The sequence below is a fragment of the Anser brachyrhynchus genome, assembly GCF_964034855.1.
Source record: "Anser brachyrhynchus genome assembly, chromosome: 1".
Classification (NCBI taxonomy): domain Eukaryota; kingdom Metazoa; phylum Chordata; class Aves; order Anseriformes; family Anatidae; genus Anser; species Anser brachyrhynchus.
Genome location: NC_137694.1, coordinates 199,534,512 through 199,560,960, shown reverse-complemented (window position 1 = coordinate 199,560,960; position 26,449 = coordinate 199,534,512). Strand labels below are relative to the sequence as shown.

The 26,449-nt window shown below is 39.1% G+C and overlaps 1 protein-coding gene across 8 annotated transcripts; it reads left to right on the top strand.

The window, feature by feature from the left end:
* On the top strand, positions 1–25,054 carry LOC308195434 (uncharacterized protein; the record flags this gene model as incomplete). Of its 8 annotated transcripts, none has more annotated exons than XR_013951496.1 (5): positions 1–1,073; positions 8,893–8,964; positions 11,979–13,106; positions 15,101–15,170; positions 15,595–17,801. XR_013951496.1 is itself a non-coding variant. In XM_080592838.1 (4 exons), 4 exons carry the CDS (start codon positions 7,390–7,392, stop codon positions 15,659–15,661), a joined length of 438 nt encoding a protein of 145 aa, XP_080448964.1. In that variant the 3' UTR covers positions 15,662–17,801. The 8 variants fall into 8 exon arrangements, 1 of the variants encoding a protein (XP_080448964.1); XR_013951498.1 differs by lacking the exon at positions 1–1,073 and adding an exon at positions 7,490–7,618 and having other exon boundaries at positions 12,967–13,106; XR_013951497.1 differs by having other exon boundaries at positions 8,893–13,106.
* Positions 25,055–26,449: the final 1,395 nt, after the last annotated feature.

The following is a 26,449-nucleotide window of genomic DNA, read 5'->3' as shown; positions in this document are numbered from 1 at the left end:
GAAGGGGAAAGACTATCGGAAGCTTCTTGGACACTATTGGCTTCACGGCCATGGGGACACTCTGGCAGCAGATAGTTTAGCGTATGAGGGGAAACTTTTATATTAAGCACTAAAAGAAGAAAAAAAAAAAAAGAAAAAGGCTTGAAAGGGACAAGTCTTTCTTCCTCGGGGCAAGATATTATCCTTGCAAGCTGTTCACCAGACAGAGTAAGCCAGTCACCTCATATATGGTCATTAAGAATATCTAGATGCTTCATGCTCTGCTGGGACACCATAATGAGCTTTGTCTGTCAGGTCTTCTCACCACACCTGCTAGCAAAGGCAGTCTGCTGCATGGGGGCCCCTGTCTATGTGCCGGAGGAAGTGTTCAGTGTGCTGTTGCCAGCTCTGCAGGGTGCACCCTACCCAACCGTGCTCTGCCCGCCTGCCAGCCTCCTCCCTGCTTCTCCCCCCTCTCAGCAGAGCTACCTGGCACCCGCCAGAAGTGCTCGCAGCCCTGCATCCCACATGGACTGCTACAAACCCCCACACCAACAGGTTAGTGGCTGCTGATCAAGGTCTCCCCTCTTTCCTCCCTTGTCTAGCAGCCTCATTTCATCTATATTTGATTCTCCTTCTACAGATCTTTTTACAGTTTGTCTTCTTTACAGCCTGTGAGTTGCTAGAGTTGCTTTTTTTCTTTTTTCCCCCCCAACTATTTGAATTTGTTACACTTATAAAAGTGCTGTTGGTGTTTAGTTATGTTGTTTTTTTTTCTTTCACTTTATCTTATGTAATCCCATCTCTCCTAAATGACAGATTTATTCTTTTTTTTTAATCTTTACTCTTTTCTTTCAGATTTTACATACCAACACCTCTTTAATTATTGTTTTACCTTTGCCATTCATAGTGCTGTTTTTTTTTTTTGTTTTTGTTTTTCTATTAGTTTCTCACTTTCATCTTCTTTGAAATTTTCAGTGAACTGTGGCTTCAAACTGTGTAATAATCACTGTGTTCCTTGGCTGATATCATTTGAAGAGGCAAAAGTAATTTGAAAAATCAGGTTTTCATTTCAAGCGCTCCTGATTTTGCTGGTGAGTGTGGGGGGTGGGGTAGGGGGGATCAAAGTGATGAAAATCTATAAACAAATGAAAGAAATGTTACTGTGTGGCATTCACAAGTGAGCAAGACTAACATTTCACACTGGGCCTGAGATGTCTGAGCGAAGACTGATCTCCTTTATATCCCAATCAGACTCACTACTGTGCTTGTCTAATAAACCAGCTTTCTTCCCAAGTAATCTCTCTCACACCATCATCTGTCATTTTTTTTTTCAGTCTTTCAGGTAGGACATGTGGCAGCTTTTCAGGGTTCTTGGTCTTAACAAAAAACAATTTTCAAATGCAGATTTTTATGTGAGTAGAAGCCACAGAGGGTTGCACCCTGCACTAATTTCTTGCTCTTTTGCATCACAAGTAAGAAATAACTTAGACCTATGCAAAATAGTTGTCAAAAAAGCCATCTAAAAATGACAGCATTTTACATTTAATTTCCCTGGGTTAAAACACTGATCCAAGGTGATAGGAAAAGGTATAGTAAATTGGGTTCTAATGTTTCAGGCCCTGTCCTGAGTAACATGCCAGGGGTGACTTCACAGCTCTGCCTTCTCCACTGAAGTCTCACTTCTCCATCTTTACACACCCGCAAAGTTAAAGAGAGCTCCATCCTCTTCCTTGGTGGGTGGGAGAGAGTGCGTTGCAGGTCTCTGATAGTGATCACACCAGGAAATTTATGAACAGAAGGTTACGGCAGTTGCAAAACATTAATTCACACTGTAGCAAGCCATGGATTTTGGCTCTGGAGAGCTGTAATTCCAACCCCTAGGGATGAGCAAAGTGTCATCCATACACAAAATGAGCAAGGAGACAGTTTGATAAACCCACTCATTTTACCGACTACTGGTGCTGTCTAACCATAGGCTGAGCATGTGCCTCTGTTGTGTTAAAAGGTAAGGAAGTTTGTCAGGACCTAAACCCCCTTTTGTTCCAGCTTGTCCTCAGATAGAGGGCCTGGGGGCAGCTGGGTGTACATTCTGAGTGATGTCCAATTTGGCAATATGTCTAGACACATTCAGTATATTAAATTATATTGAATTATCACAATCACAGATGTACAAATAGCACAATCGGCACTATAAAACTGGTTGCATTAATTACGACCACAGATTCACAAATAGCGCAATACACTTTGCAGTCTAGTAGATTACTGGTATAGTTTATTGAAGCAACAGGAGCATGAGTTCTTTTGGATTGCCAGTGATAAATACACTGTCTGCAAAGCACATACAAATACCAAGAATATGACAAAAACAATAATCTACACATGTGCTAACTTATGAAATAACTCTATAGAGAATGTTAGGTTTCCCGGGGAAGTACTCGGTATAACCGAGTTCAAATCTCATCCAAAAGGTGTCCCTAGGTGAGGGGGGAAAAGAGATGACCCTGTCAACTGATCCCAATAGTTAGTGATGTCCTTCCAACTTTTCTGCAATGGTGTCTTCCTCTACGTTTTCCCTCTCTTGAGCCATTTTAATACAATTTTCTTACTTTTAGGTGTAGCTGGAGTGACTCTAGTCATATGTGTCTTCATTGTGATTGGTATAAATTTTTCTTACTTTTGTTTAAAGGTATAGGCTCAGAGAAATTCATAGCACATGCTCAGTGAGGAGTGGCCTCACCTTAGAGGTGGGTAGCCTTCGGGATGGAGGTGTGTTTTGGCATTATAATGAGATTATAATGAGCAAAGCTCACCCAGAGGACTTGATTTGGTTATCAGTTAGACTCCGGGCTGGCCATGCAATCTGCAGTTCCATAATACGATCAGGTTCTTCATCCCTGTGGTGATAGCACAGAGCCTGGATGCAGTGTCTTCACTCTGCTCCACCCTCAGTGCTGAATCTCTTCGAGTCAGCACATCAAGCTTCCTTGGTGTTACCAGTACCTAAGGTTGCAGACTATGTTGCCAAGGGGACTATCATGGAACAGATTCCTTGCATATCTGCTTCATCTCACCCTGGCATTTTCCTCAATACTGAACCTTCTCTTAAGATATGGACAAATGTTTAACCTCCAGCAAGTATTACACAACCTCTTAAAGGATTACCAAGCAGGACAGTACAGCTGGAGAGCGAGAGATGCTCTGGTGCTCCAGTGCTACAAATCTGGAGAGATGAATCTGCCTCCTATATTTTTATAGCATACTTTCAGACTAGGTCTGGCAAGAAATCTGAAGGGAACTGGCTATAAAGATAGGTTAGAAACTCTTCAGGATTTAAAATTTCTTTTGAGCTTTTTTGATAACCCCGACCAGAAACCTCCCTTTCACAAACCTGGATTAAATGTAATGTAATGGAGTAATGGAGTATCTCTTTTTAGCCGTTACTGAATCAGGCAATGTTAGAGAATATGTCATCAGTGTCAACTGGGGTATTGGTAATTTATGAAGCTCATCTACGTACAAATTATGTGAGAGGAATGCTGCATCTGATAATGCTGAATGTGTTTGTATACAATGTATTCTATAAAATGGAGAGCTTGGTTATTGGGCAGCTTGTTGCCAAGTTGAGTAAGTTGTTATATAACCCCATTTCTCAGATAAATCTTTATGCTAAGTCTGAAGCATAAAGAAAACTGTGGCGTGAAGGTATTGGTCAGCTGAAGGGCTGTCATATTTCAAAATTAAATATGGTTCACCAGACTAAAAGCTTTCTTGTTCAGCCTCAACATAGCACGGAATCTCATTGGTGTTAACAAATGCCCTGAATTTGCTGTTTTTCATTAGTTTAACTGCTTGTTATGTGCCCTGTAAACTCCATTACTCTACCAAAGGTGTACTTAGTCATGCAAAGAAATATTTAAGGCAATTATATCAAATTTCCTCTCTCCAGAAGAGTAGCTATAGAAATAATTCATAACACTTCATGAATAGCAGTAGGTGAGAAGTTTGTTTAAGTTGAAGGGAAATAAGAGAGGTTTATGCAAATAATATAAACACTCTGAAGAATGTGACATTTTAATTGAAAAATAATTAGAAGCCTTTCCATTATTGGGAAAGAATGAATTATTAAATATTCTTAAATGTTTTGAGAAAGGTGGGTAATGTGGAAAGTTTTAAACTGTCTGCCCTTCAGCTTAAAGAACACAAAATGTGCGCAGAAAGTAAGAAACTGAAGTACTATGATGGTGGAGTTAGTAAAGTTAGATTTAAAATTGGATTGATTTTTATTTAGTGCTTTCAACAAAGTAGTCTTGCTATTGAGGAAGTGAACTCTCTGTAGAAAATATAAGTTCAAATCCCAGATCTGTTCCAGGCCTCCTGTTTGACCTCACTGTATCATCTTTCTTCTATAGAAAGTGGTTAGCAGTTTTCGGTTTGTACTTTTTTTTTTTTTTTTTTTGGCTACATTGATTTTCAGTTCTTTGTATGTACTGCAACTAGTGAAAGGTAATTCTGATCTTTGTCTAGGTGTCTAGATGTTAAGGGAATACAAATCATGTTATAAACAATTGCAAGTAAAACTTGCAATTTTTGGCTTTGAGGATTTTTTTAGTGCTTGTTTCAAAAACCAAATATTTTTATTTTGTCACCTCCATTTTTTTATGGATATGAAAGTCATTTTTTTCTGGAAGGAAAATTATTTTTTTGCAAACATCTGGTTTCTCTATGAAAATGAACAAATGAGAGCCTGGAGCAAATCCAGAAATATACTTTTTTTTTTTTTTTTTAAGGTAGGATGTAGGTGGGGATACAAAGTATTGGGTCATTTAGTTCAGCTTTTACAGGCTGGTTCTTAGCACTTCAGTACTGAAACATCTTCAAATGGGCTGCTTGTGAAGGGAGCGCTCCTTCCACATTGCTTTCTCTTCAATCTTCCCACAATGTTTGACCAAGATAAAGGCATAGCATATGTTGAGGATACATGCCAGTAAGTTAAGAAACTGCAAGGAGAAGGAAGGGTTATGTAGACAGCAGGGAGGCTATAATCAGAAGGGAATAGGAAGGCTGTATATTCAGGAACAAAGTTTAGAATTAAAGGAGATTTTTCACTGATACTAAGAGACAAAATATTACCATGCTTAGGAACTTTTCTTATTCTTTTGGAGAAATAGGATTTAATCATGAACAGTGGATTTTGAAAGGAAGTGTAAGAGACTTAGTAACAAGAAAACCAAGATGCCTTCTTTCTTATGTCCTTGGAATTAAATCTATGGAGGGAATTCAGTCTATTTGGCAAACACCATTGATTATGCTTTTGTTTATTTGCTTAACTTTCTCCTAATGCATCAGAAGTGATCCATTTCACAGGGCTGTCTGAACATTTACCTTGCCACATGTCATGCTGCTCCTGAGACCTGGGGTTTGCTGATGTCCTTGATCTCTTTTAATGAGATTTTAAAAATACATTTTGGATGACATATTTTTAAAGTGTTGGTTATATTTTCATGTACTGGAAGCAGTTTGGGGTAGCCGTTCCCAGGACTACTATCTGTTATAGGGACTATAATACCTCTTTGCAGAACTAATACTTGAAAAAGGTGTGTCCACTCTAAGCTACACAGAACCTGTGTGTGCTTCCCCTGGGCACACAGCTTCCCCATTGACTCTCATCCACGCTTTCCTCAGTGGGCTTCCCCACTTCCGTAAAGGGGAAAAAAACCACCTTTCTGCAGCCTGTCCTGTCACTCTCACATGAACAGATAGATTTAAATGGGCCACGACAACATGCTTCACAAATACCGTACCTACTCATAGTCTTCAGCGGAAAGTAACAACTTTTGGCTGACAATTCATTTAATTATAAACACAGGACAACAAATTTTGTAGCAAGGATGTCCTGAACCACAGTAAAATGTTTCAGGTAGCAGGCAGACAAACTTGCCCCTGCTTCCAGTTTTATTAACAGTGTGGGTGTTTATTTCCCACCCTTTTCTTTCCAGGTCAGTAAATTCTGATAGAGGACCATTTACACTTTCTACAATCTGTGCTATCCAGTGCTATAAACTTTACAAATGAATGGGGCAAACCTTGGCTGCCTAGGTTTTCTGGATCTTGCTGTTGCAGTACATCCATCTTATTTACTTGCTACCTCTCAAGAAGGCAATGAAGCATTGTGACTTCATGAGTGATATTAAAATATTCAGATAAATCCTTGTGACTGAGACTGATACACTGATACCACCATGGATGCTGAGATCTGTCTTTCTGATATCTGCTGCAGCTCTGGTTTGTCTGTTACTCTGCATCTGATAGAGTTATTTACAGCATGAAGAAATCTGTGGAAGACATTCTTAGATCAGAACATTTGCTTTTGCACCATTCTGAAAAGTTTTAAGTGATTCAGTGAGATACAAGTGCAGCGGAGAGTTGGTGCCCCCATTTCTTTACCTTTCCCACTGGCAAAATGCATTTGGGAAATTGTGTAGGTCTTAAGAAGAGCTTCTTACCTATCATCACAAACCATAAATGTGAATTGCACTAAATATATCCCTGCCCATGGCAGGGGGATTGGAATTAGATTATCTTTAAGGTCTCTTCCAACCCAAACCATTCTATGGTTCTATTTCATGATATGTATTGCCACTTTGGTTTGTAAATTTGCTACAAAAAATCATCAGTGCTTTCAAGTACTCCATCAAACTGGATACATAGGAAATCTTCAGTCAGCAGTACCACGTCTGAGAGTTCTACAGAGAGAGTTGTGTAATCCTGAGAGAAAGAGAGGATTTAGCCTTTCTGAAACCTACCCCTGACCACCTTTTTCCTGCACAGTTCAGCTCTTCAATTGCACCAGTCTATAAGAATACACTACACACTTCAGGTTCAAATACATAAGAACTTTTTTTTTTTTTTTTTTTTGTGTGTGTGTGTGGATAACTTCAATTGCATACAATTGTGTTGGCACAAGTGAAGGAAAAACAAATTGTAAAAATTAGTTGGAAATGAGCATAACCAGCTTTGGTAAAGAAAATGTTTCATGTAATCAGATCATGTAGTCAGAAGTCTCATTCAGCCTGGTGCTTAAGACTAGGCCTCACCCCAAAGCAAGTTTTTCAATTGCAGCCAGTGAGTACAGGCTCTGGAAATCCTGTTTATTCCATGCAACACCTGGATTCCTTTTTGTGGTCAGTGTGCTGAGAGCACTCATCTTTCTCCAGCTGGGTGATGGCAAATAGTAACACACACACGCTGAAGCTGGCACACTGTACTGACAGTCATCAGGTTGCGTGCTCCTGCCATGAAGTGGTGCTGGATTTCCTCATGCTTCTATCTCATCTAAATTTTATAACCACTTCTTCAGCTCCACAGGCCATATTTTAGAAATAAATTGTGATCTACTGTAGTGGGTTTATGTGGCAAGGTTTTGGTAGTGAGGGGCCACAGCGGTGGCTTCTGCAAGAAGAATCCAGAAGCTGCCGCATGTTAGGTAAGGGCCCCGCTGCTGGCCAGAGCCGAGCCAATAAGCGATGTTGTTTGTGCCTCTGGGAGAGCATATTTAAGAAAGGGAAAAAAAAAACACTGCTGCTACACAACATCTGGGAGAGAGAGAGGAATGAGAAACAGCCTTACAGCCCCCAAGGTGAGTGCAGCAGGGGGGCAGGAGGTGCTCCAGGCACGCAGCACAAGTTCCCCTGCGGCCCGTGGAGAGGCCCCTGGTGGAGCAGGCTGTCCCCCTGCAGCCCACGGGTCCCACATGGAGCAGATCTCCACGCTGCAGCCCGTGGAGGAGCCCCCGGTGGAGCAGGTGGATGTGGCCTGGAGGAGGCTGCGGCCCATGGAGAGCCCCCGCAGGAGCAGGCCCCGGGCCGGAGCTGCAGCCCGTGGAGAGGAGCCCACGCAGGAGCAGGGGGTCTGGGGGGAGCTGCCGCCCGTGGGGGACCCGTGCTGGAGCAGTTTGCTCCTGGGGGATGGACCCCGTGGTACGGAGCCGTGTGGGAGCAGTTCTTGAAAAGCTGCAGCCTGTGGGCAGACCCCCAGGCTCAGTTCGGGAAGGACGGCATCCCGTGGGAGGGACCCCACGGGGAGCGGGGGCAGAGAGGGACCGAGAAGGAGCGGCGGAGACGAAGTGTTATAGACTGACCCAGCCCCCACTCCCTGTCCCCTGCGCCGCTCAGGGGGAGGAGGTGGAAAAGGGTGGATGGGGGAAAGTGGTTTTGGTTTCTTTCCTCTGTTTCTCACTTCTCTAGCTTGTTAGTAATAGGCAATAAATTTTACTGTCTCCCTACTCTGAGTCTGTTTTGCCCATCATGATAATTGTTGAGTGACAGCCCCGTCCTCATCTCAACCCTTGAGCCCTTTTCATTGTATTTTCTCCCCCTTTCCCTTTGAGGAGAGGGAGTGAGAGAACAGCTGTGGTTGAGCTTGGCTGCCCACCCGTGTAAAACCACCATATCTTCTGAGGAAGAGGTTAATGTAGAAACTGTAAGCTTTCTTTGACTGATGGTTCTCACCCTGGTGTTTACATATGATCTGGCCCCACTTACGTGCTTTTCTCATGCACTGTGAAAATGACCTTCCACAACAACTGTCGGGGAACTCATACAAGGAATGCCCTTATACAAAACATATGGCAAATAACACATGAATAAGCAACAAATAAACATTACAAGTAAAGGTCCAGTTCTCAAACTTCAAGAGTTTGGTGTAGTAAGGTACAAAAAATCTGGCTTAAGAATCTATGCAAACACATGTAAAGTAGACGTGGAGATCTAATTCAGCACTTGGTGAATGAAGATATTACTCTCCTGCAGTTTTGAACATGACATGGATTTCCTTCAAAACGATGAGTATCTGCTAGGGTCTTAAGGCTGGATGTGGATCTCACAGCTTGCCTTTTTCTTGCTGTGATTTCAGGTTTGCTGTCTCTACTTCTGCTCTCAAGTCACAGGGAAGGATTTTCAAGAAGGCACTTGAATGTACTTGAAGGTAAGCTTAAATTTAAAGTTTAAGCCTTCTTTCTAGAATTGCAGTCTTAGACTGGCTTTCCTGAGTCTGTGAAGTAAGCACGGGATTTATGTTCTATAATTTTAGCCACTTAACCACTTTCAAGGCTCTCTTTTTAATTCATCAAGGCATTTTCAGGGAGCTTCCTTCTTGTCCAAGAATACACGACTGTGATAGATGCATTACTCTCCAGATATGTTGTTCTCTCCATTTACAATTTAAAGCATGATGATAACTATCCTACACTACATGAGTCTTAAGTTTTTGATGGATAAAGTTAGGTGAGATCAAACCAACCACAAACATCTGATCTAAACCACTTTAAAGTCAGTAGGGAGTTTTCTATGGACTGCACAAGGCTTTGGCTCATCCCCTTGGAAACGCTCAGAAACCTGCATTTGAACTCTACGTGATCTTGGATTAAAAATTGCCAGAGTGATTCAAAAGGTTCCAAAAGGAAAATACTATTTTGTGGAGCACTTAGAATAAGGTTTGTCCTTGTATCTAACCTTCCCAGCTTCATTTGCCTGTCCTATTATAGGTTGTTTGACTTACTTTTATCAGGTGTTGCATTTTGTGTGCATATTGTTCCTGGTGTTTGTTTGTCTGCTTAGTGTCCCCTAAAACCTTTATAAAATCAGGTTGTTGCATCTCACGAGGCTGAGAAAATATGTGACTAGTGAAGAGACATCAATGTAATACAGAGGGTGACATTTTATTTATTGGTTTGCTTTTAAAACATCTATGTGTTTTGTTGAGGGTAAGGAGCATATCTGGATATTAGACGATGTGCCATTAGATGATGGCAACATGCCTTGCCCTTTGGTTTGCTGAGCTGGGACTTACTATTGCTCTGCTTTGTTACTTACTATCATATCAGGCTGTAAACTCTTCAAGAAGAATAGGTTTTATATATATATATATATGTATATTTGACAGTAAAACATTTGCAGTGCAGTATCTTTGTACAGGCTGAGGGCACATTATGTTATAATCTATAAATAAAAATAATAAATCTAAGGCAATAGTAATGTTATTACAGTGTAATTTATCTACAAATAGGATAATACTTTTTTCCTAGTATCTAACTTTAATCCTGCAAACATTTTAACACATTTATCATTACAACACTCTTTTGACATCCATGTAGTGTGGTTATTCTCATTTTACAGATAAGAAACAGAGAGCATAGAGAATAGTAAGAATAGCAGCAGTGTCAACATTCAGATACCTAATTTAGCTATCTAGTATTCTTAAGTTTTGCCTTTATTCAGAGAAAGGAAATGAAATTCCTCAAAGGTGATTCAGAGGAACCTTTTTAGATTGTTGTTCTGAGCTATACTTTTGGAAGGCCTTGTTGTTTTGAGCTGTCCTTTTTTGGAAGGCCTACCTTTATGTAGGTTTCCAAAGGGCTGAAACTGACTAAGGACAAGAAAGAAAAGGCTGTTGAATCTCAGAGGATGCTCATACAGTCTGTTTCTTCCATATCCGCTGGTTCAATAGGTTTTGCTCTGCTCTGGTGGTCTTCATCAGTAACCCCATATAGAATAGAGTCAACTTCATGGAGCTTCTGAGTTTCTGTTTTTGCTTCATCTCCATCAATAGTGTTTTGAACCCTCATATTTGAAGGCCCAGTTTAAACTGTGTAATGCAGAAAGCTCTGTGTGTCCTGTAGAACAACACAGATGTTGTTTCCTGCCTCTTTTGAAATTGTCTGTCACTCAATTTGTAACCAGACCTGAAGACAATACTGTATGTAATGTTGATAAGCTGTTTTTTATACTACATTTCCTCCCTTTACATGTATTTGAAATCAGGAACACCTATGTGTGAGAGTCAATTAAGAAGCTTCTTCTACTTAAAAAAAAAAAAAAACAAACAAAAAACAAAGATTAGATCAAATATTTGAGAGAGAATCTACCTCATCACGCAAAATCTTCCTTATGGTGTAAACAGCATGAAGAATCTACCACACTTAGACCTTTTGTCCTACTGACAAATTTGCATTTCAGCTTTCCATCACTGAGATAAATAAGAATGCCCCCCAAAAAACAGTGTATGTTAAAGGAGGCATTTACAATGCCATCAGTTTTTAAAAAGTAATAGCTGTAGTGTTTTAAGACACAAATAAAACAAAAGGAAAATGGAGAGATGATAAAAATGTGATATTAAGGAGAGAAATAAGAAGCAGAAAGTCAGGTGAATAATTCTGGGGGTGAAACTCAGTGAAACAAAGTCTGCCTGAGATTTTCTTTCCACTAAGAAAGGTGAGTACTCATCTACCTGAATGTGCAAGAGCCAAGGAAAATATAAGGAGGCATGCGAGGTATAGATCATGCTATCAAGATGTAGGTAAGATTGGGAAGGAGTACAAATTCCACTTTTGCAAAGAGGAATATTGTGTGATGCAACAGAACAGATACTCCTCAGAAAAGTAAGAAGCATTATACCCATATGAATCTTAGTCTATTGAGGTGACAGCATGGATTCAAGGAAAAAATCAAATCCTCTCCTTTGTATGATTACTCTACCTAGCTTTCCCTAATTCAGTTTAAGATGAAATGCAGGAGGTGAATGAACTGAGACACCTGAACAACTACATGAAAAAATAAGGTTGGTTTTGTTGTGAAATCTTGGAAATCCATCAAACTGGATACCTGGTCAGATATAACCAAAGCTGGACTCAGGAAGGGCTACAAAATTCTCTAAGAGATGATGGATTTTTTGAAAGAATGAAGTTGTAACTAGATTAACAGCATTGTAACTTCTCAAATTTGAGAAGATTCTTATAATTAGTTGCAACTATGTTAAAATTCCTCTGCCATTCCTCAAGAAATTATTGCTTCTTTCTCAGCTAAGATACCACAGCTCTAATAGGCTGGAGTCAGTATCAGCAGATGGAAATATAGTGCTGTGATCAAATGATTTCATGCTTTCTTTTTAGCAGTGAATGCAAGAGAATTATTTGAGATAAATATTTTCTTTCTTCTTTATAGGCTCATTTAGGACCAAAGTTGTTTAGTATAACTGTGAAAAATTCATTGGTTTGATCAGTGGCAAATCAACTTGCAGATGTATCCTGATACATCTATAAGAAGATGCTATAAGCACACCCTCAGGTTGACTCAAGCTTTATGGCTTTTTATGATTGATGTAAACTTACATGACAGGTGTAACGTGCTGTACATAATGGGACTCAGTGAATCTTTTGGGTATTTTGTGACTTGGTAACTTTCTGCTCATAGAAATTCGTTTCATGTGTGGAGTTCAGTCTCTGTAAAGCTAACATCAACAGAGGTAGAACAGGGACTCCAAAAGTCTCTGAATTCACCATTTCCCTGAATGCAAATCATATGAGTACTTAATTTATCTTCATTCATATGGCAAAAGGTGGAAGAGAAGGGTTATGTTTTTAAATAAAGAGCTGAAGTTTAGCAGATACCAGCAGGTGCACCACAAAACCAATGTAAAATGAAATGAAATACAAGCCAATGACAGAATGTTGTAATTGTCACGGTTCCTAAAACCTCCTGTTTTGTCTCCTCATATTTTCTTCTTTTTTTTTTCTTTTTCTTTTTTGTCTGCGTTCAGCAGATAACAAAATTGCAAATTAAACCCCTTAGCAGCTGATGTTTACAGACTTTATTATCAAGCTCATAGTAAGGGTCCCACACAAACACTTTGCTGCAATACCAATTTAGAATTGCAATTCCTCTTTTAGAATACATTCAGGCAATTAACAGACCAAAGATCATATGAGAAACCTGCAATCTTAATGGAAGAATTTTCTGGGTTTTATTACAGGACTGCAATGTATTGTTTTAAATTATTTGCTAAAAATAAATTACTTTTGTTCCTTTTTTCTACAACTGTAGTTTATTCAGCAACACTACCACCATGTTTTTCATGACCTTAAAGTTACAGTTCTGTTTCCCTACTTGTAAGGGATTGTAGTCCGCTCTTTTGTCACCAAATAAATTTCAGGACATTAGCAAAGGCTCAGTGTCAACAGAAGTGTCCCAATTTATCGCATATCATTTGAGTGGATATATGAACGATTTGCTCCAACAGCTTGAGAAGCTAACAGGAATATGCAAGCAGGCCTTGGATGAAGGCTGCCACAGGTGAGGAAGTGTTGGGTTGAGAAGTGTTCCTACAATAACAGTGCTTCTCTGCTTTGGCATAAATGATGTGCTTGTACTCCCCTAGCATTTTACTGTCATTGGAATTGGGCTTTGAGCTTATCTTGATATTTATCTTGACAGACAAATGAGGATGTAGGTCAGTGTTAGGCATTGCTATCTCTTTTTGACTTGAGCCATGAGTCAGAGTGAGGTATGGAGCAAGTACTTTGAGACTGGAAGCATTTGTGCAGCATGTGACTGGGAGACTCCCCTGAAAGCCCAAAGCAAAAATGTGTTGTGAGTGCTGACAGGTTGGCAGCTTACTGGTAGAGACTGAGGAATAGAGAATCCTGGAGAAATGAAATAACAGCTCAGCAGAAAGCAAGAAATACCCACTTCAGAAAGGCCATTCGTGAAATTCAGCTCTGGATATTCAGCTCCCTTGTATTTTGGGTTTAATATGAAAGTGTCAAAGCTTCTCATAAGAGTCTCTGCTGGATCATTTGCTCCATATTCAGTAGATCCCATGGGGCTGTCAGGCTGATACTACAGTAGATAGCAGGAGGCTGACATGCAAATCATTATCTTGGCTCCATTAACTGGACCGATGAGAGGATAGAATCAGGAAGGTGAATGTGCGAGAACTCATGGGTTGAGATAAAGACAGTTTAGTATGAAAAACAAAAGCCATGCACTCAGGCAAAGCAACCCAAGGAATTCATTCACTGCTTCCCATTGGCAGGCAGGTGTTCAGCCACCTCCAGGAAAGCAGGGCTCATCACTTGTAATGGTTCCTTGGGAAGACCTGTCATCACTCCAAATGTCCCCACCTTCCTCCTTCTTTACTCCAGCTTTATTGCTAAGCATGACACCACATGGCGTGGGACATCCCTTTGGCCAGTCTGGGTCAGCTCCTGGCTGTGTCCCCTCCCAGCTCCCTGTGCACCCCCAGGCACCTCGCTGGCAGGGCAGCACCAGGAGCTGAAAAGTCCTTGGCTCTGTGTGAGCACTGCTCTGTGACTGCTAAACATTGGTGTGTTATCACTGCTATTGTTATAAAAAAATCCAAAACACAGCATGTGTGAGCCTTTATGTGAGCCTCTACAAAGAAAATTAACTCTGTCCCAGCCAAGAACATGACACAGAGCCAGTTAGGATGCCCAGTGGTATCTAAGGCCTTCCCTTGAGGCTGGCAGGTATGAATCAGTACCAGTGGAAAGTCCAGAGGTTTTCTCTAGTGCTATCTGGAGGCCAGGTAGGATGCTCTCATGTTTCTGAAGTGACTTTGATTACCTAAGTATGGGCAACTAAATTGTTCTGTGTTTTTTTATTATATCAGTAACTCAGAGAAGTAGTGCACATGCATATGCCCATGTATTCAGCCTGAACTTCTTGAACTTCTTACCCAATACCTCTGTGTCTAGATCTTTCAAGTAAGAGGAGGATTTGGTTCAATCCCCTTGAGACCCAGTTCGGGCTGTAGGTTTGAGTATCAGATTCTGAGAGAAAAGCCTGGGAGCTACACTGGTTTATACAAATTATTACATATTTCTTGAGCCAGTGAGAAAGATGAGAAGTGATGGATTCTGCAGTCCCCCAGATGTGACATGCCCCTCTAGGATGTTGGAAACTGTAGTTCAGTCCTCTGCTCCAATTAATTTATTAGAAGTGACCCAAGTTGGCACAGTTTGTTTTAGAAACAAGCAGAAACAATGTAATGGGAATGCAGAAGTGAACTGGTGTTTCTGATGAGCTGAAGGCAGATCAAAATACAGTCTGACTGATTAATACGTTGGTTCTGTCAGTAAAATAGTGATTGATAGGTTAATTGATGTGTTATGAGCACAACTATTGATGCAAGTTCTCTTTTGGAACTAATTTTTTTTTCTTTTTGCCAACAAACTGTCTCATCTAATTATATCTAGAGCAGAGGTGCTGTATGAAATTTATCTGCTTTAATGCTCTATATTTTTGTTTTGTATATTTATTTCCAGATAGTTTATGGCATACTACATCTGAATTGGGGCACTTGAAAATCCAGATTCTGTTCACAGTACTTGACAGGTAAATTTAAAGCAACTTCATTTATATTCCTGTAGTTATTCTGGATTTGCTTTGGTGAAAACAGAAATTTGCACGTTTTAATTTTAACTAAAGGAAAGAAAGTCTATGCCATTTTTCTTTAATACATGTTAAATGAGAGTTGATTTTTTTTCATAAATAAAAAAAAAAAGCACAAATTGATGTCTTGTTGCCTACAGGGCCCCTCCAATGCCATGAAGTGCTACTGTGTAATTATTTTTCAGCAGGTAGTTTGGAATTTTTGTGGCTTGTGTTATGCATTTTTTCTGTTGAGGCACTGCACTGTTGCAGCATCTTGTCTAAAAAGGAAAGAGAATATATTGATACGTAAGTCAGACTGCATTGGCTTGTATAAAGGAAATCTACACAATGAGGTTGACCTGCTTTTGTATCCCTTTTATTTTAGCAGCACCATGGCACCACCTTCGCTGCAAGATAATAGAACTCACAGTGTGATCCAGATTGTTCTTTAATGAAAGGATTCTCCCCACGCTTGGTTATAAGATTTGGCTAATGCAGGAGGAGGCTACAGCCAGCAAGGTCTTTCACATGTAATGTATAATTGATGCAGGATTTGACTGGCAGCAAAGACTGATCTTCTAAAGTTATTTTTATCAGCCCTTTCCTGAATGTGGTCTCTCTCATCTGGCTTACAGTTTAATGATGAAGAGTCTTTTGAGCAAAATCCTTATTTTATTAATGAGATCTTGCTTGATTTGACAAAATAATAATTCTTTCTTTAGAAAAAGCTTGTTGCTGCTTTTCGTTTGTGGCTGATCTGCCAATGTGAATATTTTCACTTATTAACACTGCAAATCTGGAATTATTTATTTGCTACTGTGTACAATGTCAAAGCAGTAGAAGAAGATTTTAACTTCCTTGAACTCACTTGTTCTCTTGTCTGTGTACCATTGGAATTTTACTCATCAAATTTACATTGATGTAATTTAGAGTGAAAGGTATTCAGGAACTTGCAAGATTAGTTACCTACTCAGTGGTAAGCCCCAAATGAGGAAACAATCATCATCAATCCACATTTAATGATCTGAATACATATGTCAAATAGCTTTTGATAAAGTATTGATAAAGAAATGTTCTCTACTATTTAGAAGTATTGCTTCTAATGATATTGCTACATTGAATACATGCTAAAATTTCTCTGTAGCTAGTAAATTTACAGGAGGACTTGAAAAAAGGGAAAGCAAAGATCAGGAATCAGTTATGGTCCCCCACTTGGACTAGGAAATACAACATATTGGGGCGACAACTGAAAACAGACTGTGTGCTAGTTCAGCCAAATAACAACTGTTTGGGGAGATTTGGGAAGTTTGGTTTCACTTGTTTACTGATGTTCATTTACTACACAATACAAATCTGTGTTCCAGAATAATCTTAAGCTGAATTTACTGTTTCTTCTGAATTACATATATTTTACTGTTCTTCTATATTGTAAATAATTCCACTCCAGTTACATCTGATGGGAAAAGATCTATAACTCAAAGGATTAGAAATTGCAGTTTTTTAAAGTGAGTACTAGTAAGAAAAATGAAAGTAACCTATCAACAGAGAAATAGTCCTCTGCTCTGGGAACATTGAAAAGACAAACTGAGCTTAGCAGTCTCATTATAACCTGCAAGGAAGACAGATTTCCACTATGGCACAAAAACCTATGTATGGACTTCTCAGAAATCCTCTAATCAGGTTGGATGTGAGATGTTTTGGAGCAGCATTGCAAAAGACAGCATTTGAACTTTTGGGAAAGTAAGTATCACTTTTGCTGATAATGGGTGTAGAACAAAAATTGTATGAGACAAAGTGGTTAGACAAAGGTAACTGAGTGGGAGAAGCAGTTTAAGATAAACAGGGCAAAGTTTCCCTTACTGCTTGATTTCACAGGAGGTAGAAGACTTGCTCACCACTGAGTTTTTAGCTTTCAGAGAAATGCTCTATTACTGTTGGCTTTGTGATGCCAACATCAAAAAATGTGATGCAAGGAGGTGTCTGGGAGGTCATTACCAACCAGGGAACACACTTCTCCTTGTGCAGCCTGGGACAGCTTCTTACTTGCCCCAGGAAGTAGAGGAGAAAAGGTTGTTGAGTTGAGTGAGCCTAGCACGTGAGAGAATTGTGGCCAGGGCCAGGAATTTGAAGGACACAGTGCATAAGGGGAGCTAGATACATTTTCCTATTTCAGGGCCTGGACGTTCTTTCCTTAACAATGATGAGCAAAGGAAATCCCTGTGAAGAGACATAATCTGACTTTTTTTTTCACTTCCCTTTTTCATCCACAGACGTCTGATAGGAAGCAACAATATAGGTAAAACAACATGTTCAGGGAGCACTTTACACACTCTCACTTTGTTACCAATTAGTTGCATCCAAGTTACAAAACAGACTGTCTGAATTCCCACCAATTTATGACACACAAAATCTTGTTCTTATAGTCAAAAGGAATACAATTTTTATGCACAGACAAAGATTTATTCTCGGTTTAATTCAAGTACTAACAGCCAAATCAAAGAACTATTGTTAGTCCAGTTACTGTGATATTAACAATCATAATTCAAATTATACACAGCTAAAGTGATCTGTACAGTTTCTGGTATTTACCCCATTCTCTGATGTTATCCATATTATCCTCATCCCTTCCAGTGTCCCTCTAGGGCCTTCATACTGAGGTGGAGGGTATGGGGAGTCATCAACATCATTATTAGTTCTCTGGAAAGAGCACAAAGCTGATGGTGATGGTTTCTTTCTTGTCTTTTGGGTCATTTAAATATACTTGCCAGTGTGCTGTACACCTTATTCTTTCTTCTGTTGTCTGCAAGCCCACATTGCATCTGAATTTGCTGCATATGGTTCATGTGTTTTACATGTGGATGGTCATTCTCTGTGTGATTTTTGTTTGTTTATTTATTTGTTTTTTAAACTGTTTTTTTCTCAGATCTCAGGGTGCACTATTTATAGTCCTGGCCCTGTGCTATCACCCTATGCCTGTGCTTTCATGCACTCTACTTTCACCTCATACATATCCTCCACTGTGTTTTATTTTACTGTCATGGATAGCCCATTCTGCACAGAATAATCACTTGTTTTTTTTTTCTATCTATTAGTTACACATACACATATAACAACAAGCATTGCATTGCACCACAGTGGAAAGCTAAAAGAGAAGGTAAAATGGAAGTAACCGTCATGTGATTGTTGGACCATTGCCTTTACAGGTAAAAAAGCAACCATAAAGCTCCACACAGGCCAAGGCAAGGTCCAAGTCCTGAGGCTTGTGTTGTTAACGTAATACAAAGTCTACCACTTCTTAGGAGCAGAGGCAGCACTACACTCACCTTGCTATGTGTCTGCACTTTTGCACAAGGCTTGTGTCCTCAGGGGCACTAGAGACCCTTCAGCATCTTGTCGTTTCTGCCCGTGCTTGGAAGCACAAGGAGTGTAGCTCCTCAGCTGGCGATGCCTCCCTGCTTCCAGGGCTGCCTGCAGTGCACGCAGCTCCTGCCTGAGCACTGCAGGCACAGCCTCTCCTCTGTCTCTCCATATGCTCAGGAGAACCGAATTTAATTGCCAGTTACAAGAAGCCTAAGTTAAGCCAAGCAAAATAAATGAAGAAAGCAGGTACAAGCTATTATTTCCTTCATTCCTTTGTCACTTGCACTGAGGGAGGGTGAACCCACAAGCTGGTCTGGTTTAATGTTCCTTCTCTTTTTATATAACTGAGCTCTGATTGCCTGATGCCTGATTAGCACTGAACAGGAGCAAATAACTGGTGAGAAAGGATGGTTGCTACAGTGCTGACTGCTAAAGCTGGTCCTGATTAAATATATATATATATATATATTATTTTTTTCTTTAAATTACTAATGCACTGACAAAACCACCTCCCACTTCTGTTGGTCACCAATCTGCTTTTTCTTTTGTTCCTTTTTTTCTTTCCTTCTATGAAGGTGTCCCTCCCTCCACCCACCCCGTTCTCCCTGAACACCTGTTTGGTTAAGTATCCATTTCCCTGAAGTTTTGAGACACAAATAGGAACTGACACTGTTAGTCCCTTGACAAAGGCATTACTAATGCCTGAAGAACTCCTGGCTCTAGAGCTAAAATGAAAACAACAACAAAAAAAATGTTTTTCCCCTTCTGTTGGAGATTTCAGTCCAAAGCCAGAGAGAGGTTACATCAAAATAATTGTTCTGATGATTTAACAAATCAATAATAAGCTGATAATAAATGGTATTATTTCATTCAACTTGCAGTAGCTTTATTTGCAATGACAGTTTTGCTAAAGAGTTGTTCTAAGATAGTAGCTCCTGATCCTGGTGTGGTATTGTCCAAAAGACTGACATTTATAATAGCTGGGATTCTCACTTCTTCTCTTTCTCATTACACTAAACCTTGTTATGTTTGTTCAGAGAGGGGATGCATTCTGCCTGTTAATGCAGAGCTATTTGGGGTGATCAAAATGTGGATATGACCCGATAATGAAGTTTGTTACTTGAGATCACAAGCAGTAGGACCTTATCCTCTGGTAGCTATTTAAATAGGAACACAACCTATAAATAAGCATTGCTCAACTGATGTGAGATGGCCTGCACCAGCTAGTATCAGGTAAGGAGATGGAAAAATGAAGCCAGAATTACTTCCCATCTGATATGACCAACAATGATGAAAGATATTGAGCCCCAAATTTTTTTGAACCTTGTCATTTTGGCTAAAAGTAGGAGAATGCACAAGGCACTGGGCACCCATCTTTGTATCCCAGCTTTTAATATATGAAAAAGTGAGAGAGTGAGTAAGTACCGGTTACTCCAGAGATGAGTATGTGCCAGCTAAAAGTCTGTAGTCTGAATTTCCTTTCTGTTTTTATCTGAATTAGAACATTTTCACAGCACAGTGAAAATAACCTTGATTTCCTGCAGGCCTTAACTTCCAAAGTTGCCAGCCAATGTGACCTCTCTTCAAAGCAAACTCAGTTTGGAAGAGTGGGCAGCAAAGATGTGTGAATGCCTTTGAAAACATGGAGCAACTGAATGTCTATCCCTGCTTGCTCTTGCAGGGACAATTCCATGTGTCCCTTGTTCACGAGTGTCACCAAACAGCTAGGTCTCCGGTTGCAGCAGTTATGAAGCAGTACCTTGGGTGCACATTCAGAAAGAAGCTGGCTTTCACATTAGGCAGTTGCTCAGCGCTTCTGCAGATGAGGTTGATCAGTGGTGTAGCAGGCTGGACATCCAGAATTTCTCTTTTGGGAAAGCTAGTCTATTGCTTAATATCTGGTACTTTAAGTGACTAAAATATTTTTGTTTTCAAAGACAGCTTGGCTATACTGTTCTTTCTTAAGAAAATACATAATAGTAATAATAATAAAGGTGTAAGTGGTTGTTCTTTGGTGCTTCCTATAATGTGTCAGTGCTTACCAATTGAGTGTGTCATTGTGGTCACATATATTGTGTGTCTTGTTCTCTCTTTCTCTGAGGAAGAAAGATGAACATGTCTGAAATGGTTTTGTGCATTTTTTAAAAAAATATTTAGTGGTTTATTTTATTGCTGCTGCACTTAGAAGCTCCTACAAAGTCAGGGTTTTGGTGATCTAAATGCAGTTTCAATGAGTAAGTAAATACCTTCCTGATCCCAGAGAAACCACAGCCTGAACATTAAATGCAGGTAAAAGAAAACAGGAAAAGGCAACTGACACTAAATAACACTGATATTTTCTGCTTCTCAGCTGCATCTGTGTTGCTGAACTCACTCTCAACAATCTGATATTTCATACAGTTTTTTCTTGATTCCACTTGTAGTGGTTTATATCAGGCTTTTCTTTTACTACTGTAATCTGTATTGTTTATGCTATCTTCATTTTCTGTCAGCATGGCTTCGTGTTCCTGCTTTGCTGTATTGTATTGCCATATAAATAACTAAGGAGGCGGCAGCTGTAGCAAAAACTGAGCTGTGCTGGGTTTTATAAATTTCTCTTGTGAAAATTAAAAATCATTTGACTTATATAAATTACTTTGCTGGAAGAAAATCCTGAAATGAAAGTGAGTCTTGCTGGTGCCTGGAAGGCAACAGAAATGCACAGAATTTGGTGTTATTGTGCTAGGGATGTACCTTCCATTCATTTCTGGAAGTATAAAGCACATAGTCAAACATCTCTTCACAGTTGCAGATTTCTTTATCTTAGCAATAAAAGGAAAAAAAATATAACACAAAACAAATTCAGGCACCAGGTGAAACAAAACAAGCCAAAAAATCAACATGAAGCCAAGCTTTTATCACACCATCGTGAAAGATATACTCAAATAACTCATTGTAAATTACTGTGAATTAATCACTACGTTAGGAAGTTATATCACAAAATAAGTCTCCAGGGCCTGTTTCTGTAACATGCTTTTATAGGAAAGCTTGGTGTTTCTGGGAGATGAGTGCCCTGTGTTTTTCATGACAAATCACTGGGGTAGATATCAGTGACTGGCTGAGCTGCTTTTGTTTAGTGTTTTCAGTACTCGGGCATTATGATTATAGCAGAGAAGTGCAGTACTTCAGAAAGCAAAGGGGATATTAAATTGTGGAGAAAGTAGAAGAAATGATGGGCCATCTGCTCTGTACACTTGACAGTACGTTGTGAAACCTGGTCAACTGCTATGAAAGGCAGAGGAGCAAATTTAAAGGAAATGGGTGACTGGGTCTGAGATACATACTTGTAATGTATGGAATGGGTCGAGGACCATAACCCCTGTGGTGGTGAGCTGTACCTGGGTCTCTCAGAGCTCATACCACCAGGCAGGACCACTCACATTCCTCAGCAGACAAAAATGAGATATATCCTATATTATTGTCACTTTTGGTTACTTATGGTTCATCCTGATTCAAGCGTCATTCACAGCCTTAAGCTGGACCTCTTTAATTAAACAGAATAGCCTCCATAGCAGAGTAGTTAGGACACTCACCTAGATCTCCCCTGGGTCTGACACAATTTATAATTCTAGTCTGTTGTTCTCCATTTCTTGTGGAAATATTACAGTATTACTTTAAACTGAGCGAGTTGCCAATATCACCAGGTGGACATAAAATGGGCAGTGGTGATGCAAACAAAAAGCATTAACAGGCCACGAGGTGCTCAGTGGCAAAGAGAGATAATTGCACAGCTCCCTGGAAGTCCTGCCTTGATTTAACAGGGGTGGTTGCAAAGAATTATTGTTCAGGATATGCCTTGTGTTTATTTCCTCATTAATGCTCTCCAGTTGCTGGTTTCATTTTTATCATTCTATGCTTGCCTTTAGAAAATAAGCAAGTTGGAGCATAAAGTGGGAAGTGCTGCACAAAACTCCCCAAATGCTTACAGCCTAAAAAAAGATGAAGAACTACAGTTTCTGTAGTAGTCCTGCATGCCATGCCAGCTTGTGCATTTTGAAACACACAGATGGAAGTCTGGCCCATTTAAAACCACTGAGATTTTTTTGTTGTGGAGCTCAGGGGCCAAAATATTACTCCAAATGTTTGAAATAGAGGCTGTAGAGTTCATACTAATTGAGCCAGGAATGCCATTCTTTAAAAACTGATTGCAAAATATCTTGAAGCTTAGACTGTGTACTTATTATCAAATTTTGTGAGAAAAATGCAAGATAAAAGAAAAATTACAAGAACAGTGAGTTCTGAGTGAATAAATAATCAGCCTTTTTCACCTAATCAATATCTCACCATCAAAAAAGCATGTCTTTTGCATAAATCAGAAATTTTAAAAAAATACATTTTTTAAAACCTTTTTCCTGTCCTTTTTTTTTTTTTTTTTTTTTTTTTTCCTTAGGAAATGAATGAAGAGGTGTGATATATCTTCTTTTAGCAAAAACATAAGTGAGAGGATTTGACTGGGTCCACACAGAGATCAAATACTAAAAAGGCAATAAAGGGAGAACAATTGGAAGAAGCTGAATGAGTCACAGAGCAGTGCAGAATGATTTCCTTAATCTCCACCATGCGTTTCTGTTAAATAACTCCTTATTTTGCTTTTTATGATACTGTGACAGGTCTTAAATTGTTAGTCTCTTTTTTTCAGATTGTATGATAATTGTAAGAAATGTGGCAGGATACACAAGTACTGCAAATGCAGATGCTGCGAATTTAACGTCTGTTACCAGCTCCAATCACACCTACATATGCTTTAGACATGAAATTAATCTTAAGAATTTAAATGGTACTTGCATATATTAAGCTAAGCAAATTTATTCATACTTTGTGGGATGGGTCATTTTTACCAAACACCTAAAACCAAAATGGGAATATTAATATTTTCCAAGATATTTCACTGACAGTTTTAACTTCATTTTTCCATGTCTTTAAAATATGAATTTTAATATTATGGTGACATAAGAAAAATCAGATCTTCATATTTTGGACTAACCCATTTAGTAACAATTTCTGTATTGCAACTGTATGTATTGAGCTATCACTCTTGCAATAATAAAAACATGCCATCTTCTGTAGTATATGTTAGGTAAAGACATATGAAGAGTTTCAGCTGCTTGCTGCTTAAATTTCAGTGCACACTGGCCAGAAGGTGGTGCTTTCAAACATAGATGTGCAAATTGGGAAAGAAAATATGAATATGAGCTGTGTGAACAGTTTTCTGCAGTAAGTAACAGAGGAAAGCAGAGATATCTGTGAATTTCACTAAGAAAAACACAGCCTAAAAATGAGCCGCCACAATAATTTAAAAAAAAAAAAAAGAAAAAAAAAAGAAAAAAAAAGGAATAAACGTAAAAAGGAATCTTCTCTCCTTTTTGACATTTAGGTTCACTTTACTGTCTAAATAAGATTTTCTTCTGATTACAAGATAGTGGTAATAAAGCTTGAAAAGAAAAAGCTTCTTCTACCTGTATCAGTGATGGGGCTTTGCCTGACTGCAGAATCCCTGGTGGCCATGCTGTTCCCCAGGTTTGCCTTAAGAAGCAGCATTAAGAAAGCAGAAGGCAAACTGAAGTTCCTACTCCTCCTTGAAACAGCCTGAGTTTTTGAACATCTTATTTGGTTTGCAGTGATAGTCCTTAAAACAAAACACTGTGGGAAAGGTGTTAGCTATCATTCTGAAATGTGTATATTACAAGTGGAAGAGGTGATAATGACAAGTTTGTTCTTGCTAAAACTTTCTTGCTTTCTGTCCAGGCAGAGGAATAAGAAGAAACATCCTACAGACAGATTCTGAGTGTCTGGCACTATAGGATTAAACATGCACTTATGCATGTGCATCCAGTGTCTAGTTGGACACGTATGTACTGCTGCTCTGCCACCTTCCAATGATTTTGGCAGATCTTAGGGAAATCCCTAGCCATTTAAAGCTCTGCTGCTCAACTCCTTCACCTTCGCTATGCTTACAACTGTGCCATTTCACCTCTGACTAGTTTTATTGCCCTCAGCAGGGTTATTTACATATGTAAAGTTTATTAACATACTTACCTAAATGTTTGCAAATTCAAGCCATGAAAATTATCTTCTAAAGGTTTGATTGGAAATTACACTCCTTTGATTAGAACTCTGCTCTTAGCTTATATTAAATCTCAGTGGGTTTGCTTGACCTCTGGATGATCATCCTAATTATCAGCTCTCTTTTCATGTTAATTAAAGATTTGATGGGAGATACGATGTAACAGTAAAATGAAGGAAAATAAGGTTTGTAATACAATCCAGGTCAATATTTTTTTGCTAAATGTTGACTATATTAATAAAAATTAAATAAAAATTTATGTGGACATCCGTGTTTTATTTATCTTGATCAAGCAGTGTTTCTGCTTGAAAACCAACCATTTTAGTATCAATAGCTAATAATTCTTCAGACTTCAGCAGAATTAACTTTCTGTTCTAGTTCCTGTAAATCTCTTTGGATGAAGTCTTTAGTTGTATTCTTAATGAACATGTTAAGGTTTTTAGTTCTGTTGATTGAAGCGAATTAATTTTGGACTTTGCTAATTGGGGACAACTGTCAAATTCTTCTCCAGGGATGAACTGAAAACTAATAAAGATATGATATCTTTAGAAATGTTTGAAGGTTCTTAATCCTCAGGGTTCCTTTGTCATTGTCCTCAATGGAGGGAGTGATTTTTTTTCCTTTCGGAAGGATAACAGAACCTTACATAATATTTAAACACTGCTTTAAAAAAGTTTTGTATCTAAGTGGTGTATATTTTGCTTAGCATGAATAGCAATCCACTGGAAAGTCAAAAAGTTCTTTCTCTGACATTTTTTTTTCAGGGGATGTTTTGCCTTAGTAAGGGCTTGAAACTGAGATGTATGGTAATAGAAACTTTGACATTTCATATTAGTATGGATAAAGAGATTATTGTTATAAAGAGAGAGCTAAACAATGTTATCACTTTCTGAAGATTATATAGATTATTGAATTTATCTAATCCTTATTAATTCCACACCTAGAGGATTTAAATTGATGGGATGCTTTGAAAAATACTTTGGATACAAGATGAAATGTGCTATGCTTGTTCTTTATCCAGAATAGCCCCAAAAGCTCTTTGGGGAATATCCTTTATCTTTCCATTGGTATGTGCATGTACCTACATCATACTTGGGACTATTAATCAATAAATTCAAAACCACACCACAGAATCTGAGTAATAAGAAAAGTCAAATGCAGGCAAATCTACACCATGGATAAAATGAGACTTGCGAAGCCACTGCTGTGTAGCATGACCTACAACAGAAATACTGCACTAGCTGTGCCTAAAAGAGCTCTGTTCTTTTTCCTCTTGTTAAAACTGGACCTATTTATAAGAGATACTTCTGTCATAAGGAAGGATTACTCAGCTTTAATAATTCTTCTTCATATTATTCCTCATCACTGTCCTACTTCAGGCTGCAGAGGCTGGAAAAGCAAAGACCTCTTGAATCTGGCACGAAGATATTTCTACACAATGTAGAAAAAAACACAGCAAGCAGATTCAACCCTATCCCTGGACGAGATTCAGTCTGCAAGCTCAGAAGTGGGCTGTATCGAAAGCATCAGAAAAACATCAGAAGCTAGCAGAACTAAATGAATTTACAGTAAGAGAGACAGAGCCCAGTATGTCTGGCATGGTCTGGTGGATATAGCTGACGAGCGGGGCAGCCATTTCAAGGATTTCAGCAGAATTGGTCTAGGATTTCCAAGAGAATATTGTAGATCAGAAAATTACCTTTTGATCAAAACCAACCATTTCACCCAAGAACCTGCTCATCCAGATGAAATTCTGGGCTAAGAAACAGAAACAACA